Below are 21,980 nucleotides of genomic sequence, written 5' to 3'. Positions count from 1 at the left end.
CCCATGTCATTTTATGTGGCCCCCGAAAGCATAAAAGTTTTTGATTTCTTAAAATAAAAAAATAAAAATTGGTGTGTATTTATTCATATCTAGGGGGAATCTGACTTGAAATATCAGATTGGGCAACTATACATCAGGACTTAAACACTGTCCATATAATCTAACCTGACAGAATCTAATTGAAAAGGATTTATGTTAGAGGAACAAGCAAACATGTTTTCTATGCAACTGTAATTGTCCCTTTCAAAAGTTACTACAAATACATAAATTAGTTGTTTAACATTTAGGAGTAGTTACGTTTATTTTTCATAACATTTAGTTACATGTATAAGTTATATCTGGCCCTTTGAGGACAGCTGCTATGCAGATGTGGCCCTTGGTGACAATGAGTTTGACACCCCTGATATAGATGTTTATATCACACCTGACTTCTGTCTATTTCTGCTTTTATTAAGTGTAACATTTTACTTTCATTTTGCCAACTTGTTAATGGAACAAACCACCTGCTGGTCACTTGATGAACTGACCTGGCTCCAGCTTCCAGCTTTTATTTTGCAAACCAGCCTCAAACAGGAAGTGTGTCATAACCATCCCGAGTTCCTGAAGAAATCGCTGCTTCTAGATGCAGCTTTGCATCTTCTGGTTCAGCAAGAACATGATATGACGTTCCGCTTACCTGGAGGAACTTTCAGAAATACTGGCTACGGCCGTTTTTATGCTTCGAAAAATCTTTTCTCATCTGTTTCTGTTGATTGGTTTATTTTAGGCAAAAAAACAGAACAAAAACAAAAATCATGGAAGATAAGAAAAAGCAGGCATAAACACACATTTCTTTATTTTAGTTATTTATGACCATAAAATTCCACTCCGATCATCTTTTAATCTATTTTCTTCATCTCAAATACGACCTCTGCTCCTGATTCACATAAAGAAATAAACAAATGTAATTTTGAGCTTAATTTTCTTTATAAATGTCTTCCATCATCAGAGAAATGCCAAAAGAACATATCAAAAACACAATTTTTTACTGCAGTGGGTCTTTACCTAGGTTTGACATATCTATATATAAACATGTTTGCCTTTTTCATCTTTCTTTCGTTTATTTTAATGGTTTATATAAACATATTTGAACTCTTTTCTTTTTTTAGCCTTTTCTTTATTTCTCTTCCTTTTTTGTTTTAACAAATGTTGAATCTTACGACCACCATTAAAATGTTTTTCAAGTTTTAATAAAGAAAATTACTCTGAAGTTTAAGTGTTTATTCTGCTGTCTTTAATGCCTGAAATGATATCAGGATCATTTCAGGAAACATTTTTTGTTTCGTGTTTTCTTGTGATGGGAGGAGGAGTCTTAGACGGACACGCCCCTTTAATAATACCGCTACCTTGTTGCCTTCTCAGCAACTCGGAAATTTAAGCTCCTCCCCAGTCCTTTATGAGTTTGATTTAGTCCGTCATGATAAGTTTAAGATTCATGCAGGATTAAATCATCCCACAAATTTATGTTATAAGAAGATATAACATAATTTGTTTAAGTTAGAAGAATACAATATACTTTTTAGACTGAACAAATTCATTGTAAATTGGTTTATTTAAAATGTAAAATTATTAATAGTTTCTTCCTTCTAACCATGAAAACCAGTCGAATAACTGTTATTGTAATGGGTTTCAAATTTCCATGCAGCCCATGAAGGCAGCGCCGCTGTGCTACGTGGCTCCGCCCCTCTCCCAGAGAAGCATGTTAGCGGCATTTTTCCGCTCGTCTCCGCTGGTTCTGCTAAGAAACTCGGCGTTTCCGTCGACCGGAGAGTCCACCTGAAGGAGGCAGAGCCGCCGAACCGCCGCTGGACTCCCCCGGAGGTGCTGATTTCACTCTCTGTCCGTCCTTTTCATCCGGTTCTGCTGGTAACCGCTTGTCGTTAGCATCCATCTTGAGCTAATAAACCCACAGAAATGAAAACCGCTCTCGTTGTAGATTCGATTTCCCGGGGAGGGGGTTTGAACCTGTGATGTGACGCTAATACAAACAGTAGACGGGTCGCGGACTGTGCGTCAGGTCTAGAAAGAGGGTTCGAACCTGTGTTAGATGTAAAAGCGTGCTTCTCCGCTTTGATGAGTCAGCAGTTTCTCTCTGCTGATTTGGGGACGTAAACACAGATTTCTGCTCCGGTTTGAATCCAGGTGTGTCAGAAACGCTTCAGGTAAAAGGTAAACAAAGATGTCTGGTTCTTCCAGAGACCTGACATGATGTTTGTGGAGCTCCACACTGACAAAAAACATCTAGACTTTTAGCTTCTTGTTATCATTGGTGCAGTTTATTGGTTGAATGCTATAAATCATTGTTTTCCTGGTTCTCTTTCTCTCTTCTAGCATCTTCCTCCATTTTTTTTTGGTGCCTACAATTTTTCAGCTATTCTAATTATTCAACTATTCAAGTGTTCCGCTCTTTCATCTTTTTCCAGCTATGACTTTTGGTCTTTTAAATCCTTGAACTTTACCAGATATTCCAGGATTTCTGTCTCCATTGAAATAAATGGGGAATCCTTGGTGCAGAAGCTCGCCAATTGTTACCCTTTAAGTTTCATTTTCATTCAGCAACACAGCATTCAACCCTGCAGATTCTCCTTCTAGGAAAACATGCGTTACTGTTCGCCTCAAGAGTTTCTGGACTTCAGCGGAACAGCTGAGTTCTTGTAGACGCCGTTAATCAATCTCAGCCTTTCCTGACCTTTGACCTCACAGCTTCACATGCATCCAGACATCTATCCTCCTTGGCCTCCGGAGCAGGTTCTACTCTTCCTACCATGTTCATTTGATTTAGATTTGAAATCAAATAAGAATAATACACAAAAACATTACAATCATCAGGTATTGACGTATCAAACTGAGGATAATTAGACATAAAACTGAATATATGCAGATTATGTTCATTAGAAAAATCCTGAATATGATTAAAAAGTAAAATAGACAAAACATTGTTTCAAAAATCTTCATAGCATCAATTGATCAAGTATCAAAAGTTAAAAATAGGTGCAAATTATGGTTCATTAGGAAAAATCATGAATCAGTTTTTCACTTTTTGGAGCAAGTGAAGTAATATCATTAGAAATCAATCAATTTAAGCAACTTTAATAATTGATTAAGCTTTTTTTCTATTGTTATAATCGGGTAATGCTGTGAAATAAAAGGTTTGTTTTCCATCTTCTGCTGATTAACAGCCGTTCTTCTGGTTTAACAGAGTTTATATTCTCTTCGCGTTTATGTCTGCAGACAGTAGATTCAGGTCCTTCAGCTGATATCAGCGGCGCTGAAAGTTGAGGTCAAGTTGTCTGCAGGTCAGAACTCTGCTGAAAACCAGGGTCACTTCCGACTTTTGGAGCAGATCCCAGGCGTCTCATTTCTTGAAATTATATTCGACTCTTTGATTTATTATTGCACGTTGGTTCAGACGTCCGTGATCAAACACTTCTCAAAGTCCTTCGCGTTGCTCACGACCAGAACCTTGGAGTGGTTCGACGTAAATCCTGCAGCCTTTAACCCAACTAAAGCAGAACATGGAAAACATGAACCCTAAAAAAGAAAAACACGTCAAAGTGAATTTAAAAAGCTCAGATTCTTATCATGACTCGTCGTTTTCTGTTGATGCTGGACGCCGTGGCTCATAACGGTGGACGCCTCGGGCATGAGCGGCTTAATGAATGACGTCGGTCTTTATTATCTTTGTGCTATTGAGTACAAAGGTTGGATCACTCCTCTCTGCCATGGTTGGAAAATAAAGCATTCTTTACCGTTAACGGCATTAATCAGTCACGAAAAAGCCGTCTCACCTGAACAGGTGTGGAGAGCTGAAGCTCGGCAGCAGCTGCGTTTGTGGACGGCAGTCGGGGAAAGCCTCAGGTCTGAGCGGCGGCTGGTTTAGTCTCAGGAAAACATGCATTACTGTGGAAGAAGGCCGTCCTAAAGGACCAGCAGGTACGCTGACCTGGAAGACCTGTTTCTGCCACTTTGAGGCACTTTTCATGAAATGTTTTGATGATTGAAGCTGCTTCCTTTGTGCTGAGTGACTCAAGGAACTTTTAGTAAAAATAGATAAAATAAAAATTGTACTTCTGGAAAGTTTCTCAGCAGGTTTACTTTAGATTGAAGATGGAAAGCCAGTTCTCCCACTGTCTGTTGGAGTTCACTTTATTCCCTGAATCATTTAACACTGAAGAAAAAACAAACGTTCAATTCATTATTATTAATATTATTATTATTATTAGAACACTTTTAAAGAATATCTGGTAATATGACTGTTGTGCATCACAGATTTACTATGTAAACAAGTGGAAGGTACTTCTTTGTAAAAAAAGAAAAAGAAACAAATAAAAATTAAATGATGTCCCGGAGCTGCGATGGAGAACTTTTTTTTTTTTTTAAATGACCACCTTAAAGTCACAGAATTTACGAGACAAAAGTCATAACTGTTAAATGACGAGATGAGATGAACTCTTGTCCACGCCGCCGATGCGATGGAGGACATCAGCTCTCCTCGGTCAAGTGGAAACAGTGGTTGCCTTGGAAACCGCACATTAGCCCACACCCCGATGTCTCGTCTTCCTTGTCTTTGGTTTTTTTTTTTTCACGCGACGTAAAAATGTGTTTGGCTAAACGTTAACATAGATGCGTTTGTGGAGGTCAGCGTGGACACGGTTCTTTGTTCCAACCTGGTGTGAGGTTCTAGCAGCAGCTTTGATGGTTCCACCAAGCCTGAGACGTTCAGTCATACGACCAACTCAGCAGTGATTCCATCCATTTGTTCACTTCCAAAGTGATAATAATCCAATCTGATCTGAAGGAGACAATAAATGAACTCTCGTGTTTATTTATTCCATAATGAGCAGAAACTGCCATGTCAGATCTGGAGGTTTTATTTTATCAACTACTTATTTAATAAATATCAAAAACTCTCAATTTAATTTTACTCGTAGTTCCTGATGAAGTTTTTCATGCAGTGGTTGAACGTTTGAAAATGACGACAACTGAAGGTTAATGTTGAGTCAAGTTGAACAAAATCCAGAGTTTATCAGTTTAGGGTTCCCTCAGGACTTTCCTGGAGTCCAGTGGCCTCCTTCAAAATAAAGTTTCCTCAGTGAAAATACATTATCAACCTCAAAACAGAGTGCTAGACCATCTATTTGCATGTTTTCCATCAATTTAAGCCAAATATCTGCTAAATTCTGCTGTTGGACATTCTGCTTTTATTTTGAAATTTGAGATGTTTTTTCTTGTTTCCCAACAGCAGATTTTGTTTAATGAAACTTTTTTCTTTCCGTCTGTTTCTGACCATCTTGGTGGTTCATTTTTAACTGCATCTTCTGTTGCAATCCAAATGAAAATTGTGTTTTTTGCCGTCTTCCTGTGACATTATTCTAATGATGGAGGACATGGAGGAAGGAAATTAAGATTGAAATTTGCCTTTCTGAGTTTCTCTTCATTCAAATCGCTGTGAATCAGGAGCAGACGAACACATTTCGTATGAAAAAGTGATATAAATGAACTAGGAACGCGTTGGAAATGGCACAAAAGACGGTGGGACTTTTAGTGTGAAAGAATCTGAGAGATGGAGCTGGTTGATTGATCTGTCATCCCCGCTCAGGTGTGCAGAGATGTCGTCCGTGTGGCAGCAGGAGCCGTCGGCGTACTCGCCGTGCGTGGAGATCGACTCGAGCTCGGTGAGGACCAAGGAGCGGCTGGGCTCGCCGTCCTGGCTGAAGCAGGAGCAGGACGAGCTGCGCGTCATCAAGTGGGAGAGCTTCCCCTCCGACGCCGTGCAGGACAACACCCCCAGCAGCGCCGCGTCCGGTGAGCGCCGCCGAGGCCGCGGCACGCCGTCTTCTCTGCGCCGTTGTGACGTGTCTGTCCTCCCGCAGCCTCGCACGGCGAAGGCCTCCCGCCGAGGGTGCTGCTGACCATCACCAAGCTGCAGTGCATGCTGGAGAGCAAACAGGAGCGCATCGCCGCGCTGGAGAGGCAGGTGGAGGACCTGATGCAGGACCGCAAGTTCCTGCGCAGCCAAATCGAGAACCTCACGAGCAACCGCGGCGTGCCCACCTTCACGCCGGCGATGGAAGGTCAGCTACTGCGGCAAAACCGGAGATGCCGCCAATCCGCCTGATCCTGAATACCACTGTGTGTGTGTGTGTCCCCCCCCCCCCCAGCCCCCAAACCCAGCAGGGCGCCGCATCCGGAGAACAAGTCCCGGAAACGGGAACGGGCCTCCTCCAGGTCCTCCAGCAGCGACGGCAGCAGCTCAGAGGAGTCCGAGTCTTCCCAAGTGTCCGCGGCCTCCAGCGACCACCGGAGGAAGAGGCACCACAAGGACAAGAAGAAGAAGAGGAGCAAAGACTACAGCAGGAAGAGAGGTGAACGCCAGGAAGAGGAACGAACTGCACATAAAAATCAAAACCCTTCCCAGAGTTTACTATTTCAAAAACAAACAAATCCAGTAAACGTGCTGCTCGTCTGTTCAAGCAAATGCTGAACCATTCTAGAAAAACATACTTTAGGAACCACAAGATGAACAGGTCAGATCAGTTCCTAACCTTTCATCTGAAGTTCTTCTGCAGTCCAAATTAAAAATCTGCTTCTTTAAAAAAGAAAATAAAGGTGTTAAAGAAGACAATATAACCAGAAAAACTACATTTTTAAAGATTAAATAACGTTCTCTGCTGCTTTTTTTCAGCCACCGGCGTCCAGTACGTCATCCATCGCTACAAACAAGTCCTCTCCGCCTTCGTCAAGAAGAAGAGCATGAGCGAAGCCTTCCGCCATCTGGGAATCGACCGCAACACCATCGCCAACACGGCATCCATCGCCGAGCTCCACCTGGCCGGCAAAGACATGGTTCCCCTGGTGGGGATGTTTCGCCAGGGAGAAGAGACTCTGGTCAGCTACGCCCAAAGGTGCACGCTGGTCATCGACAGCGACGCCGAACTCTCCAGGAAAATAGAGCAGATGAAAGCCAACGGCGAGCTTCTGCCCATCTCTGGGAAAAGGTCCAGGGCGCTGCATTCTCACCTGCAGTCACTAGGGGGCGGGGCAGACAGCATTTTGATAGGTTGATAGAACAATGGAATGACATTGTTTGGAAAGGACTCCTCTGCTCTTTTCTGAAAATGCACATTTCTATCTGTAAAAAAAATCTTTTTTAACATTTTAATTTGTGTAGGAGTAGAAACGCCCACTAGATGGCAGCACCACCTAAATCTGAAACAAGCCCAAACCATTTGCCATTTTATTTTAAACTGCTAGAGGTGGGGGGGGGGGGGGGGGGGTATTTGTTAGACCTATTCAGTGACTTTTTTGCGCTCCCAAGTGATCTGCTGAACTATAAACTGCTAAACCAACAAATGAGATGTTTTCTGTTGTGTAAATGAAGAAAATCTTTGAGAAACTCTCCCCACGGAGGCCGCCGCGTCCTGGAAGGGCTTCCCTTTTCGGATGGAGACCCGTCCTGGCCTGATGGTAAGTGTCAGTGCGACGCGTCACCGTTTCCCGCTCTTTTCTGTTCTCCCAGAGTGACAAATGGCTCGTGCCGAGTCATTACGAGGTCTGCTCCCGTGCGGTTTCTCTTTGCCCAAGACTGTCAGTCTCAATCCCACGCTGCCTGTCTCCTCCGCCCCCCACCCCTCTGTGTTATGAACTCATTCAGTCATTTCTCATCATTCCTTCTTCTTCTTTGTTTCGTCTTTTCAGCTCAAGCTGAGGAGGAAGTGTGGTGCTGGCGGTAGGAGAGGGACGGGCGCACGCTGGTCTGCTCGCCGTCCCGACCTTCCATTTCCAATCTCCTGAGGCATGTCCCTTCTGCCCCCCACCACCTCTACCCCCACGTCCAGGTTGAATGGTTTTCCGCAGAAACGCTGATTGTGAGGTACGAGGTGTTCTGGAAGCTTCATTCCCGCTCAGGCCTCGCCGGTCGGCGCGGTGCAGCTGCAGACCCTCAGGGGTGGAAGCGCAGAATTTGGTGGTAATGAGTCGGCGTGGTGCAGCTCACGGAGACCGGGAAGGGGGCCTAATGGAGCCTGAAGCTGCTTCCCCTCCTCCCTCCGCTCTTTTGGCTGCGCTGTGAGGCCAGCTGGGACTCCATTTTGTGCCTTTTTCTGGCTGCAGGTGCCACGTCACCGATGAGGCTCAGAACTCCCTCCGCCTCCTCCCGGCCCACCTTTGTTTTTCCTGACCTTGACAAAAAGAGCAGCTGGACTGTTCTGGCGCCGAGCGGCTCGTAATAACCACCAATCACAGCCTTAATGAAGCAAGTAAATGTGTTCAAAGTGAGCGAACTTTGGTGAGGGATTAGGAAGGACTGGAGCTCCGACTGGCCCGTGTGGAGAAACAGCTGCTGGAAGATTGTGAAATTAGGAGTTATTTTAATCCTTTACTCTTAGTTCAATGTAAACATGAACAACAAGATTGTTAAATGTCAGAAAACCCCAAAACAGGGATACGAGCCCACTTTGCTATAGGAAAATGGAAAAACACGGATGGATGTTCTCCCCCGGCATTCCAAAAAAGGAAGTAGACTGTTTCTGACTCCAAGAAGGCAAAATCCCACAGACCTCTATAGAGAAATAAACAGCTCATTCTATCATAGTGAGAGTTATTCAAGTCATAAACTGACCAATCAGATGCCTGTGTAAAAGTAGGTGGAGCCTGCTGGCCCCCGCATCCAACATTCAAAACCTTTGGCGGGTTCTCCTGATTCCGCTTTCAAGTGGTAGGGGTGTGGCCTTACAACAACTTCCCTCCTGATTGGATAGAGTGGTTGCCATAGAAACCGCCATAGACTCTGACCAATCGCTGCTTACTGACGTCGTCTGGCTCCAACATGGCGGCGTTTACTTCTCAAAACTGGCGACTGGATTGACTTCAGGGGGTAAACTATTTTCTATAGATGACGTCACGCTGAAGCTACACTGTTTTCTAGTACAGTTGGAAAAGCCTTGGTGTGAAATGTCGAAGCGGTGTCAATCTGGTTCATCTCGCTCCAGGCCTTTTCCTTCACAGTCCGATTCCGATACGAAAGACTTTGTGTCCTAAGATTCCAGTCGGACATAAACGGCAGTTCACTTCCATGAATTAAAGGGACGCCATCCATAAATCGCTACAAAATCCAATTCCCTGATTGGTCAAACTTGAAACTGGTTTAAACGCGTGTTCAGTGGATGCGCGTTTTGTACATAGAGCCTGAAAAAACGGTCGTAAGAACTCGCGTAGCCACGCATGGACGTGAGAGTTTTGAACGCGGAAGTACGTAACGCGTGAGGACGCGGACTTGGAAGTGTGAACGTAGCTTCACTCGCTCCAGTTCTCACATACAGTAGGTGGTGGTCACCCGCTCTACAAGGGTCATCTGGAAGTCCTGGTCCAGTCCAGGTTCGGCACGCCGTGACCCCACACAGCATTGGTGGTGGTTGGAGGCTCCGGAGGTCAACAGAAAAACCTGACGTCTGTCTGGAGGGCCAACCCACAGACGTGGGGGGGGCTTTGAGGAAAGGTTGGTGAAAGACTTTTGGCAGAAGCGTTTGCCTTCAGGCGCAGAAGCTCTCCTCCTCATTATGAGTCTGCTAACAAAACCAGCAGAGATGCTAATCTGAAACCACGCAGCTCCTCTGCCGCCACATCCACACGTCTGAGTTGCTGCTGCGCTCCATCTGGCTGCTGCTGATAAGAATTTATTGGGGGCTGCTGGATGATAGTCCTGCAAGCTTAAGAGCGCGGGGGGGGGGGGTTACACTGGAAGAGTCAGCCAGCAGGATCCTGTAAAGCGCCGGCTCGCCGTGGTCGGCTGCAGGGCGCGAAGCCGCTGTCACTTCGTTCCTGCTAAAACAAAGATGGCGGCGGTCGGTCGGCACATGTGAGTCACGGTGCGCCGGCAGCTGACAGCGAGTCTGGGCGCACACAAAGGAGCCCCACCCTCCAGTGCTTCTCGGCAGTGACGCACGCCGTCTTCTGCTGACAACAAACCATGAGGGTCTTTACGTCATCGAGGCGACCAGGCTGTGACGCCTTCGCCGCCTTCGTCACGCTGTGGACTCAAACGGCCGCCCTTTCTTCTGCTCAAACACACCGGATCCGGCTGCAGACCTGGTGGTGGGTCACGGACATCTGGTTACTGCAGGAAAACTCCAAAGAACTACAAACATGGAGGCGGGAACACGTTCAGTCTTTCATGGTCTTTTCTTATAGCAGCATCTAACCAGGGCTCCTCATTTTCCTTCAGGCACAAAAGCGTGCGAGGAAACGAGAATAAAAGCCCCCCAAAAAGCTAATTTGTGTTTGGAAAATGATTTTTTAAGTAGAGTTTTACAGTCATCTTTAAAAGTAATACAAGAAGATTTCTGGAATAATTAACGTTGATCTTTAATCCAAAGGTTTTCCTTCAGAACTGGATTTTAAGCTTGTATTGGTCTATTTTTTACTTCCATCGTAGTTCCTCTCCTGAGGGTTCTTGAGCTGCAGTCTGTGGTTTGCTGACTCGGTGTCGTCCTGATCCGGTTCTCTGGATCCCCTAGTCTCCCTGACGATGTGTTTAAGGAGAAGCTTCTCTGAGGTTTCTTGTGTTTTTTGTGAAAAACAGGCCTTTTTTGTTTTTCCTGAAGACCCACTCTAATGAAAATAGTGTTTTGAGTATTTTTTAACATGTTCTCATAGCATTTCTGACGATGGAGGACATGTATGTAAAAAAATTCAGATTCAAACTGCATTTCTCAGTATTTCGACCAAAAAAGAATAAGTGGTCTTTTTTCCCAGCCGCAGCGTTAATCAATTCTTCTTGTAACCGTCTTTTATGTTCGATTCCATAGTTTAGGCTCAAACAAATGGAACCATTATCATCCCCCTTTGAGGATCTTCTCATCTATTTTCAAAGCGTCCTCAGTCGTCTTTTAATTCAGGTTATGACGTTTTTAGACTAAATTCTAAAGCCTGGGTCGTCTTCGAGGACACAGTTTCTGCAGAGCAGCAGGAGTTCATGATAAATTCACCTCTGAGTGGTGGGCGGGACTGTTGGCACAGCAACGCCGCCCCCCTTCCCCTCCCCATTACTGAGAGCTTGGAGCAGGGAGCCTGAGGCTCATCCAGCATGGTTTCTATTCTTTTTGCTTTATCTGCTTCTGATTCACAACGATTTAAATGAAAAAAAGGTTAACTTTCTTTATACATGTATTAAATTATGGGGGAAAAAGCTTCAAAATTAAGATTCTTGTTTTACATGAATAATCGTTCAAACAAGATGCATTGTGGTCTGTATTCACACTAGACTTCTGGGAAATTTTCAGGGCACTGGATTTTGCAATCGTCGATGCGGACACCCCAGAAAAAGTGTTGAATGCGCTTTATAGTGAAGGAATTCCTAGTTTAAAAACACTTTCCCAGAATCCAGTGCAGTATTGTAGTTTTTCCACGGCGCCTGCACTGCTCTGCAAAACCTCTTCAATGATTAGTATGAAAGCAGTGATCCGTATTTTAGCCTTCAAAGCTAATTTATTAGCATCCGTGTTTTACTGGGAAACTGCTGTACAGCTGTGATCTACTCCCAAAACTTGGATTAGGGTTTTGTAAAGGTTTGTCGTCATGTTGTGTCACTTTGTTGTGTATTCATTATTCAAAACAATACGTATCTGTTAGGACAACATTCCCTCGAGTTTCAGTGCAATGAAGTGACTCAAAGCTGCATTTATGGTTTCCTCACAGGCTGCCATAAATCATCTGCTGGCAGCATTGTGCTGCCATCAAGGTGGGTGGGTGGGTGGGCGTGGGGGTCTGCCAGCATCGTTGTAATGTAACCACTGGTTTGTTCACACAACACTGTTCCAAAGTGAGCGACGCCTTTTACCTTTCTACATTTTTTTCGATTAAGAAAATGTAGTTATTTGCAGTTTTTCCACTTCATGAAGGCTTTTGACCAAAGTCAATGACCTCTGAAAGTTTGACCCCAATCAATTTGTAATCAGTAGAAAAAGGAAGAACTTGCCTTTGTCCATCCATCAATTACCTGGAGCCGCTACTCCCAGCTACTGTTGGGAGACGGCGGGGTTCACCCAGAGCAGGTCGTGATCCATCGGGGGGCCCCACAGAGACAGACCACTGAACCAAAGGGACCATTCAGAACCAACATGAACCTATGGAGCATGTTTTTGGAATGTGGGAGAAAAGCCATGAGGAGAACCTGCAAACTCCAAAAACCAGGACCGGGATCTTTCTGTGAGGTGAGAGTGCTAACCACTACCCCACCGGGCCGCTCACAATTGTACGTGGAAAACAAAAGGACCTTGATTTCATTGCGGTGTAAGAAGCCCCCTGTTTCAGTGAGGCGCCCCCCCCATTCCGCTCTGGTAGTTTTAACCAATGAGTGATGTCGCTAGAGGAGACACGCCCGCCAACGGCGGCGGAGCGCGACGCCCGCCAACCGGCGGCGGCGGAGCGCGACGCCCGCCAACCGGCGGCGGCGGAGCGCGACGCCCGCCAACCGGCGGCGGCGGAGCGCGACGCCCGCCAACCGGCGGAGGCGGAGCGCGACGCCCGCCAACGGTGGCGGCGGAGCGCGACGCCCGCCAACGGTGGTGGCGGTCGCCCGCCAACGGTGGCGGCGGAGCGCGACGCCCGCCAACCGGCGGCGGCGGAGCGCGACGCCCGCCAACTGTGGCGGCGGAGCGCGACGCCCGCCAACTGTGGTGGCGGTCGCCCGCCAACGGTGGTGGCGGAGCGCGACGCCCGCCAACGGCGGCGGAGCCCACATGACAATGCTTTTAGTGGCATCTAAGTAGCTTTTATATCATTTATATATGTTTATACATATAAATATAGATAAATATTATGTATATATATATGTATATATATATATGTATATACATCATTTGTTGTTAAATAAGAGAAACAGTCAGCCTTAAAAGTTCAAACTTTAATGAAAAATACATAGTTGCAGGACTTCCTACAAATAAAAAGATATTACAAAGAACTTTTAAAAATATTTTTAAACATGGAGAAGTTTAAGACATCTTTGACATGTAATTTAAATTACATAGAAAAGCCCAACAATAAGTCAATATAACTAATAAATAAATAAGTAAATAAATGATAATAACAATGTTAAATAATAAATAAATATTAAGTCAACAAAAAGTCCAAAAGTTAACAATAGATTTACTGATTCATGTAAGTGATCTATTTGGTTTAAAACAGATGCTATGGTTCTGGGTTTCAAGCGAACAGTCTGCCTCTTATCAAAATGTATTTCTACAAAATGTTTTGAACATAGCCAGACTGTATTGCTAGTTGGTACCACAGTGATCCATCTGGGTTAGCTCTTTTTTTTTTTTGCTAAGGCCCACTTTCTCCTTAAGTCTGAATCCAACCTGCAAGAAAAGTTCAGTCACTGAGTCAGAAATGTATAAATCTATGTTACTATAAGCCTAGTCCTAGTATACTGTATATAGGTCTAACACAATAAAGTTTACATTTATGTCAACAGCAAATAATACGTACATCATGCAGCATGTTGATAATAGCCCTGCAGCATCATGCATGTCAACATGTGTTCTGAAGCCCCTGCAACATTAAAAGAAAAAGATTTGTAGTACCTACCTGTGAAATGTTATGCCTTCCTCCTTCATGGACTAACTTCTCTGTTTTTTGCAGTTGAAACCCGCACAATGAAGTTGCATTTTGTAAAAAATGTGTTCACATGCATGCACTGCAGCATTAACTTGACCTCACCAAGATGGCGGTAGTCTCCTCCCATGAAGAACCACGTGATGTCTCCTCTAGCGACAGAACTCATTGGTTTTAACATATGCAGATCATCACAGGAATTTTTCCTCACCTTATTTTATGCTTAGAATTTTAAAAAATCATCACCTTTTACATCACACAACACATTAATGCGATCCCATAGTTCTATTGAATCTCGTGAGGAGAACTTGCAGCTGAAAGCAACTTTGCCTTTGGAGGGTCAGTTAGAAGATTCAGACAGTGGAGGGGGACCGAATAAAAATGCAGAAGTGTGAAGCTGCAGGGTGGGCCGGCGCCGCGGAGCCCCACGCATGTATGCAGGCGCGGAGATAATAGCCTAATGATCTTTCTATCAACTGCTCGGGCCTCACTGGCTCATGACAGCCCACGTAACACAGCTGGGACGGTCACGGCCCAGCGCCCCGCCACAATGGCAGCCAGTCATTGACGCCAGTCGCAGGCCTGTCAGGTATTCACGCCACGCGCCTTTGGCACAAAAGCCTCATCAGCAGCCTGATTCAATCAGTCCTCACAGACGGAGGGACTCGCTGATCTGTGGCAACGATCGGAGCGTGCCTCCTTAAATCTCCTTGAAGGGATCTCTGATCCCTCCTGACCCTGGGGTTGATATTGATCCCACACAGAGAGGATCAGAACTGCTTTACTGTCAATGCACTCTGTAAAATATACAAACAATGGCCTTAAGTTTAGAATCATAATTGTCTTAAGATGTCAAATTAGTATTTTTTACATTTTTGACTTGGATGTAATCTATGGCTTCCTCCTCTCTGATCTCAATGATCATTCCTTTGAAGAAAACCATCATTTACAGTCTGTCAAAGCCTGAACCCCAAATCCTGAAACGAGGAGCGTGAGGAAGAGGACGAGGATTACTGGATCGTGTAACCGTCCTGTCATGAGGTGAGAGATTTGAGTGCTGCAGGAGTCTAAGCAGATGAGTCTTCACGGACGCTCGGCGCCTGCAGAGCAGGATGCAGGTTAGCCGTCAGAAAATTAAGCCTTTTAGCTGCTTATGCAACACATCATCTTTGCTGGGTTCCTGCAGACTGACGAGGTCCCACCAGAAACAGAAGAACCGGGTCGCAGCAACATGCTGACATGCATGTCTTTGATCATCTAGGATTTAGGAGAAACATGGAAATAACAGCAGTGTCTGAAGCTATTCTTGATGATAGTCTTTTTAAGCTTTCTAACAATGATCAAAAGGGATTTTTTACAACCAATTTCTTGTAGTTTTTCAGGTGTCAGACTATAGAAAATGTCTTGAAGACGTCAGGAATCTACATAAAACAAACCCTGACTCTTTCATCGAAATTTGTGAACACAGGTTTCAGGATTTCGGATTATTTATCTTTATGATTTCTACTTTTTGAGCTGTAATGTGGAGGAAGTAATAATTTGATCCCTTACTAATTTTGCCCATTTTAAAATAATTTGACAGTCTGTCATCCTATGATCATTAGAACAGTGGGAGAAAATCAAAAGATTAAAAAATTTCTATACTTTAATTGCATTTTATAGAGGGATAAAAGTATTTGATTCCCTACTAACCCGTCACCTGAATGACCCCAAGAACACCTTTCCCACTGTTAAGCATGGTGGAGGAAACATTATGGTTGGGGGGGGCGTTTTTCTGCTCAAGGCTACTTTATCGGGAGGATGGGCGGAGCCATGTGCCATCAAATCAGAACCTTTTCAAAGGGGTCATAGGCTTTAAATGGGTCATAAGTGGGTCTTCCAACAGGATTAAAACCCTTTTTTTGACTGTCGTGCTTGGATTGAAAAACAAAAAGTCCTTTGATAAAAGAATTTTTTTAAATAAGCCTTTCTCCTAACCTTGAAGCAATTTTGCGACAAAGCCATTGTAATCTTAGAAAGTAAATTGGTAGTGGAATGTCTCACTCTGGTGTCCTTCCTCCTCCTGGCCTCTTATCCTGCCGGAGACACGACCACAACACAGACTCCAGCTTTCAAAGTAAAGATTTATTTGACACTGCTGGGATAAAAATTGGCTGCATCGTGAGGCGGGGAGAGCGCAGATTGAGGCGGACCTTTGTCTGCTCTAATCATACGGCTATTACAGCCATCAGTGCATCCCCGTCTGCAGTCGTGGTTCAGGCTCCTGGAGCTATTTGTAAAGCAGCAGAGCAGGAAATGAGCTTGGAGATGTGCAGTTGCCAACGCCCGTAGGATGAGCCTGAGGGAGCCGGCCTTAGTGATGACCAAAGCGTGTTGGTGAGGCATTGGATGGTCGGGATCGAACACATCAGAAAAGACAAGTGTTTACTGTTCAGCTGATTTATTATGATCAAATCCAGTTTGTTAGAGGCGAAGCTACATTTGATTTTATTCTCCTAAAGGTCCCCCTCTGATCATCTTTTGATCTGTCTCCAAAGCCTTCCCAGTGGTTAATAATGATCATTATGCTGTTATTAGACAAAAAAAACTGTAATTTTGTAAGAGATAATTTCTCAAATTCACCTTAATTGTGGGCAGGACTGTTGACTTCCCATCATTCCTTTGTTTACCCACTCTCCTGCTAGCTTACAGTCCCTTTAACGGTGCAACAAAAACGGCGAGCAATATAGGAACTATCCAGGCGTGCCGTTTAGATCCAGATTCCAGCTCAGACGAGAAAAAACAAAGACGTTCATGGATCTGTTGGTCTACGAGGATGGAGCGGAGCAGGGAGCACGTGGCTCGTCCAGAGTCTTTTCTACGTCACGATCTTTTTCAAACGGCATTCGTCCGTCTGCTCCTGATTCACAAAAATGTTAATAAAGAAAAACGCAGAAATGCAATTTTAACATTCATCATCAGAAAAATGCCACAGACACCATTTTCTTCAGAGTGGGACTTATAAAGGGTTTTGCAGAAATGTCATTTGGTTTTTTATAAACATTTTCAGCTCGACGTGTTAAACGGAGACGTGTTTAGAAACTGGTATATATGATGCAGACGAGTGTTCAGGAAAACAATCACAGCACCATCTGGAAGTCTTTACGACAAATGATCAGCTTGGCTGCATCAGCAATTAGTTTTTGACATTTTGCGCCGAATCAATAATCTGCAGAGAGTAAACCGGAGCTGCATGAAATCACTTTTCCTGTACGCGCACTCAGAGATTGATAATTGGCCGAAGTTTTGTCAAATCAGAGGTGTAATTATGGAAAACAAATGAGACGATTTGAAGGACAAATCATAACTCACCGCGCGTAATTAGCATCACTAGAGACAGTTATTGAAAATGAAGATCACAGAGGGGAAGATGAGGAGTTGAGGCCTTCAGCGCTCTGGTGGCTTCATCTTCATCAAATGTTCAAAGGGTTCAGGAAAGGTGGGATTGCGTTTGAAAACCTGACAGCCTTCAAAGATTTTCACTCAACCACAACAAAATGAATCGAAAACATTTTTTTGAAAATCATTCCTGAACTTAATAAGTTACAGCCATTTCTAGCTGTTTTGTGTTTGTGGTAACACAGCTAAAACCGATTGTCGTCAACTTGGGGGTTGAGTTTTTTAACTGTGTCAACTCTGGGGTGTAACTTGGAGGCTTTTACCTCCTTACTGATTGTGGTGGTGGAGGCAGCTCCAGCAGCCCGTCGGGGTGCTGAGGCGGCGTGTGCCGGGGTTAAACAGCAGCCCTGTGGCCTCTCGCCGGCTCTTTCTCTGGCGGTGTCTGTGTAATGGGACACTGCGAAATGATGCTGAGAGGCTGCGGTCATGGCAGGTTACACCGGACTCGCTCCTTGCTGCCGCCTGTTGTTGGCTTGTCTTCTTCTGGCTAATTTATGACCCTATCAGACTCATCTGCTGCCGGCTGCCGGACGTGCTCAAACCAATGACTTCAATGAATGACTCTAGCCTAAGAGCTGTGGTGCGCTCTCCTTATTTTTGACATACCCCAGAGCACAGATGTGTCTGGGCCACAGAGGAATTCCATTCTGCTCTTGCTTTCCTAAGCTACAAATGGTATCATGGTAAATCAGTTCAGAAGGAGTAAGTATGACTTTTGACGTGTGTGAATGAAGCTTCTGAAGCTTTTTCTGATCCACCTTTAGCCGCCTTCTTCATTTGGATGTCTTATTTGCAAATGTAAGGAGTGGCTCAGCATGGAAACTGTGTGCGTCTGTGTGAATCTGGGCTTTATCCGGCTGTTGGTTTGTCTTTACTGTCTTTAATGAAGACTGCGGAAAAGGAGCACAGGTCAGTAAAGAAAAACACTGATATTTAAAGATTTTAGATGTTGCGACGCCATCGTTTTGGGCTCTTAAGTTTGGTTTTTATAGCTACTTGGTGTTGAGCCTTTGACTTGTTCATCATCGGTAGAGGTGAAATGATAGAAATCGGGGTTTGAACCTGAGACTTTTGGGTGTTTTTGTTGTTCCTGTGAGCTGCGGCGTACATGTGAGGCTCATTATACGCACACAGGCTGTGGTTAATGCCACGTCTCTGCGCGGCTAATGTAAAGTGACAGCCAGCCGGAGCTGCAGGGCACACATGGTTAGATAACCTCCTGCACGCACACACACACACACAGACATGGCCGTCTCCTCTCAGGGGCTTGTGCTCCTGTTGGAGGTGTCCAGTGTGAGTCCTTGGGTTTCTCCTTCCTGTCTCATGTGTCGCAGAGTGTTGACACGTATGTATTATTAAAGAAGTCTGCAGATGATGAGGCACGGCGCATGAACCTCACAGAATCCCACCGCAGATGACGCCGCTGGACCACATTGGCCGGTTTCATCCAAACGTGCCTTTGTTGTGAGGAGGACTGTTCGTTTGTGACAAATAATGAAAGTGGAAGTGGCCTTTAGCGCCCCCGCGCCTCCTGCCGCCTTAAACAGCTTTCCTTTTCACATGAATGGCCGTCTATATGGGGAAAGGCTCATGCTGCAACTGGGGCTAATTCCTCCTAATCCCATCGCAGCCCCAACCACTGAGGGACAGTTTCCAATGGCAGCCCCGGAGCGGGGCAACTGCCGCTGAGATTAGCCCGTGTTGGCTCCTCCTCTGCGCTTTAGCCCCACTGCCGGGCCTGCCTGCCTCCCGCTGCTGTGCTCTAACCTTTTACACACAAACGGATTAACAGGTTTTCCAAAATGTCAAGCTTTTTATTTGGAGAAAAATGTAAGTTTTGATTTTATTCATTAGGGTTTAAAAGTCCGCCATGTTCCAGGTGAACATGGTGGACGGCGCTGCATTGATGTGATTGGTGGATTTAGCAACATTTGCAGCAAAGCAAACATTATTTATATTTGAAACTGTCGATTCCTGTTTGGGATCAATAAAGTTTTGTCATCTGTTGTGTTTAAACACATTTTTGAAAGGATGATTGTTATAAAATGCATTTTGCCCCCTTTGACTTTCAATAGACAAAAGTTTTTAACAAATTTATTTAGTTTTGTTAACATTTCTTTCCCCCGTTTCTACTATTACCCCAAAAGTGAGAAACTGAAAGCACAGAAATGTAAAAAAAAATGATTCTGGAAGTAACGCAGACTGATCAACATCTCTGGACCTCAACAAAAACCAAAGTGTTACCCCTCAAGTGTTTCCTGGTTCTGTCCTGGTTCAATTTTGGTTTCTGTCCTGGTTGTTGTTTTTTTGTCTCTCTCCTAGTTCTGTCCTGGTTATGTCCTGCATCTGTCCTGGTTCTGTACAGGTTTTGTCCTGCATCTGTCCTGGTTCTGTACAGGTTTTGTCCTGGTTATGTCCTGGTTCTGTACAGGTTGTGTCCTGGTTTTGTCCTCCATCTGTCCTGGTTCTGTACAGGTTGTGTCCTGGTTATGTCCTGCATCTGTCCTGGTTCTGTACAGGTTTTGTCCTGGTTATGTCCTGCATCTGTCCTGGTTCTGTACAGGTTTTGTCCTGGTTATGTCCTGGATCTGTCCTGGTTCTGTACAGGTTGTGTCCTGGTTTTGTCCTCCATCTGTCCTGGTTCTGTACAGGTTGTGTCCTGGTTATGTCCTGCATCTGTCCTGGTTCTGAACAGGTTTTGTCCTGAATCTGTCCTGGTTCTGTACAGGTTGTGTCCTGGTTATGTCCTGCATCTGTCCTGGTTCTGAACAGTTGGTGTCCTGGATGTGTCCTATATCTGTCCTGGCTCTGTACTGGTTGCGTCCTGGTTATGTCCTGCATCTTTCCTGGTTCTGTACAGGTTGTGTCCTGGTTATGTCTTGCATCTGTCCTGGTTCTGCACAGGTTGTGTCCTGGTTATGTCCTGCCTCTGTCCTGGTTCTGCACAGGTTGTGTCCTGGTTATGTCCTGCCTCTGTCCTGGTTCTGTACAGGTTGCATCCTGGTTATGTCCTGCATCTTTCCTGGTTCTGTACAGGTTGTGTCCTGGTTATGTCCTGCATCTGTCCTGGTTCTGCACAGGTTGTGTCCTGGTTATGTCCTGCCTCTGTCCTGGTTCTGCACAGGTTGTGTCCTGGTTATGTCCTGCCTCTGTCCTGGTTCTGTACAGGTTTTGTCCTGGTTATGTCCTGCATCTGTCCTGGTTCTCTCTTGGTTGTGTCCTGGTTATGTCCTGCATCTGTCCTGGTTCTGTCTTGGTTGTTTCTTGGTTCTTTCCTGGTTCTTTCTTGGTTCTGTCTGTGGACCCTTAACGAAAACCACAGCTCCTGCTTTGAACTTCAAATATTTCCCTTCATTCTTTAACTCTCCACAGCCGATGGCTAACCAGGATTGTCTTGGAGTTTTTGCCAGATGTTTGTGAAGATTATCTTCCCTTCTCTGATTGGCAGAAGCCATATACAACAAGTGTTACTCCTCACATATATGAAATTTACCCTCCACCGTCAAAATACACAGGATTATCCTGAAGCTAAATACTTGATCCTGCTGTTTAATACCCAGAAAAAACAGCATTTTGCCCATGGAGACAGGATAGAAGTCAAGTGTATATTTCAAAGTTTTCTTTTTTTTTTGTTTTGGAGTAAACACATTTTTTCTCAACTTGCAAATGTTTTGTTGTTGTTGTCTGCATTTCACAGGAGATATCTCCTGAAGATGTTTCCACAATCCGGGAAATCGATCGTCTTCGACAACTTTCCAGATCCGACCAACACCTGGGAAATCATTGAGACCATTGGAAAGGGAACCTATGGAAAAGTCTACAAAGTTCTCAACAAAAAAGATGGAAGCAAAGCCGCTGTGAAGATCCTCGACCCCATACACGTACGAGTTTTCCTCATGTTTGGATGACAGTGGACCTGATTGGCTTGTTTATCCACAGCAGTCTCTAGTCTAAGATCTCTGATTTAATGAAAACTTTTAATAGAGGTTCACAATTTAAAGTCTAAATGTATTTTCTTAAGAAAAGATGAGAAACAATAAAGCATGGAGGAACAATCTTAATGAATAAAAGTTAGTCTAGGACTCCCATGAGGGAGGGGCCTAAGCAGCTTGACCAGTAGAGAAATAAAAAAAAAAAATACTCTTATCCCACCCACAAAGTCACCAGCATTATTACTACAGATGCAACATCAGAGGCAGGCGCCGCCCATATTTTTCTTTTATTTACAATGTCTACTTTTGAAATATACTGTCTGTTATTTCACGCTGATCCTGATATGGCCGCAAAGATTTAACCTCGATGGTTTCTTTGGTTGAACACTGAACTATACAGAGTAATTAGAAGCTCTTCAAAAACACTGACTTTAAATGTCAGTACTTTGAAAAGTCTTTTATTTTGAAAAATATAAAAGCTCACACAAAATTAGGATCAGTTTTGAAAAGAATTTCCACTTTATGTAAACCAACATTTCAATACTTTATGACTAAATACAGTGTGCTAAACTTCAACACTGTTTATTTATCTATCGGTTCCCCCCTCTGTCCATCCATCCACCCATACATCCATCCCTCCGTCCGTCCGTCCATCCATCCATCCATCCATCCATCCATCCATCCATCCATCCATCCATCCATCCATCCATCCATCCATCCATCCATCCATCCATCCATCCATCCATCCATCCATCTTTCTGTCCATCCATTAACCATCCATTGTCCATCCTTTTTAAGTCCATCCTTCCATCCTCTATTATCCAACAACTGACAAATGTTTTAAGCCTCCAAATGTTAAATGTTTAAGGTGGAATTGCTTTGCTCTACGTGGGGTGATGTGGACGAAGCAGCGGCTGTAACCTTTAAAGTTTAGACTTTTTCAATTTAATTCAACTCAAT

General features: G+C 44.4%; 2 protein-coding genes across 9 annotated transcripts in view; both read left to right on the top strand.

Moving 5' to 3' along the window:
• The first annotated feature begins 1,678 nt into the window (after window positions 1-1,678).
• LOC105356707 (coiled-coil domain-containing protein 106) lies at window positions 1,679-10,305 on the top strand. 2 transcript variants are annotated; one of them, XM_011489092.4, is made up of 7 exons: window positions 1,728-1,860; window positions 3,836-3,972; window positions 5,639-5,844; window positions 5,913-6,113; window positions 6,201-6,404; window positions 6,725-7,506; window positions 7,738-10,305. In XM_011489092.4, the coding sequence occupies exons 3-6, from the start codon at window positions 5,649-5,651 to the stop codon at window positions 7,102-7,104; spliced, it is 981 nt and encodes a 326-aa protein (XP_011487394.1). In that variant the 5' UTR covers window positions 1,728-1,860; window positions 3,836-3,972; window positions 5,639-5,648; the 3' UTR covers window positions 7,105-7,506; window positions 7,738-10,305. The 2 variants fall into 2 exon arrangements, with proteins under 2 accessions (XP_011487392.1, XP_011487394.1); XM_011489090.4 differs by lacking the exon at window positions 3,836-3,972 and having other exon boundaries at window positions 1,679-1,860.
• Window positions 7,779-21,980, top strand: part of myo3a (myosin IIIA) — a 66,007-nt gene continuing 51,805 nt past the window's right edge. For 6 of the 7 annotated variants that reach the window (XM_078938264.1, XM_023950406.2, XM_078938263.1 and 3 more), the window contains exons 1-2: window positions 18,812-18,918; window positions 20,786-20,969. In XM_078938264.1, the coding sequence (XP_078794390.1) occupies window positions 18,917-18,918; window positions 20,786-20,969 (186 nt within the window). In that variant the 5' untranslated portion in view covers window positions 18,812-18,916. Of the gene's footprint in view, window positions 7,913-18,811; window positions 18,919-20,785; window positions 20,970-21,980 lie in introns of those variants that run through there. The other variant, XM_078938267.1, reaches the window with a different exon arrangement.

The sequence above is a fragment of the Oryzias latipes genome, chromosome 20, assembly GCF_053564925.1.
Source record: "Oryzias latipes strain Hd-rR chromosome 20, Olatipes_Hd-rR_3.1".
Taxonomy (NCBI): Eukaryota; Metazoa; Chordata; class Actinopteri; order Beloniformes; family Adrianichthyidae; genus Oryzias; species Oryzias latipes.
The sequence above is the reverse complement of the archived record's forward strand: the minus strand, read 5'-3'. Positions and strand labels throughout refer to the sequence as shown.

Bases quoted from the DNA above. Each gene is read 5' to 3' on its own strand.
- LOC105356707 (XM_011489090.4), top strand. From the start codon at position 5,649: ATGTCGTCCGTGTGGCAGCAGGAGCCGTCGGCGTACTCGCCGTGCGTG. The intron at 5,845-5,912 runs GTGAGCGCCGCC...GTCCTCCCGCAG, and splicing joins CCCCAGCAGCGCCGCGTCCG to CCTCGCACGGCGAAGGCCTC. The intron at 6,405-6,724 runs GTGAACGCCAGG...GCTTTTTTTCAG, and splicing joins AGACTACAGCAGGAAGAGAG to CCACCGGCGTCCAGTACGTC.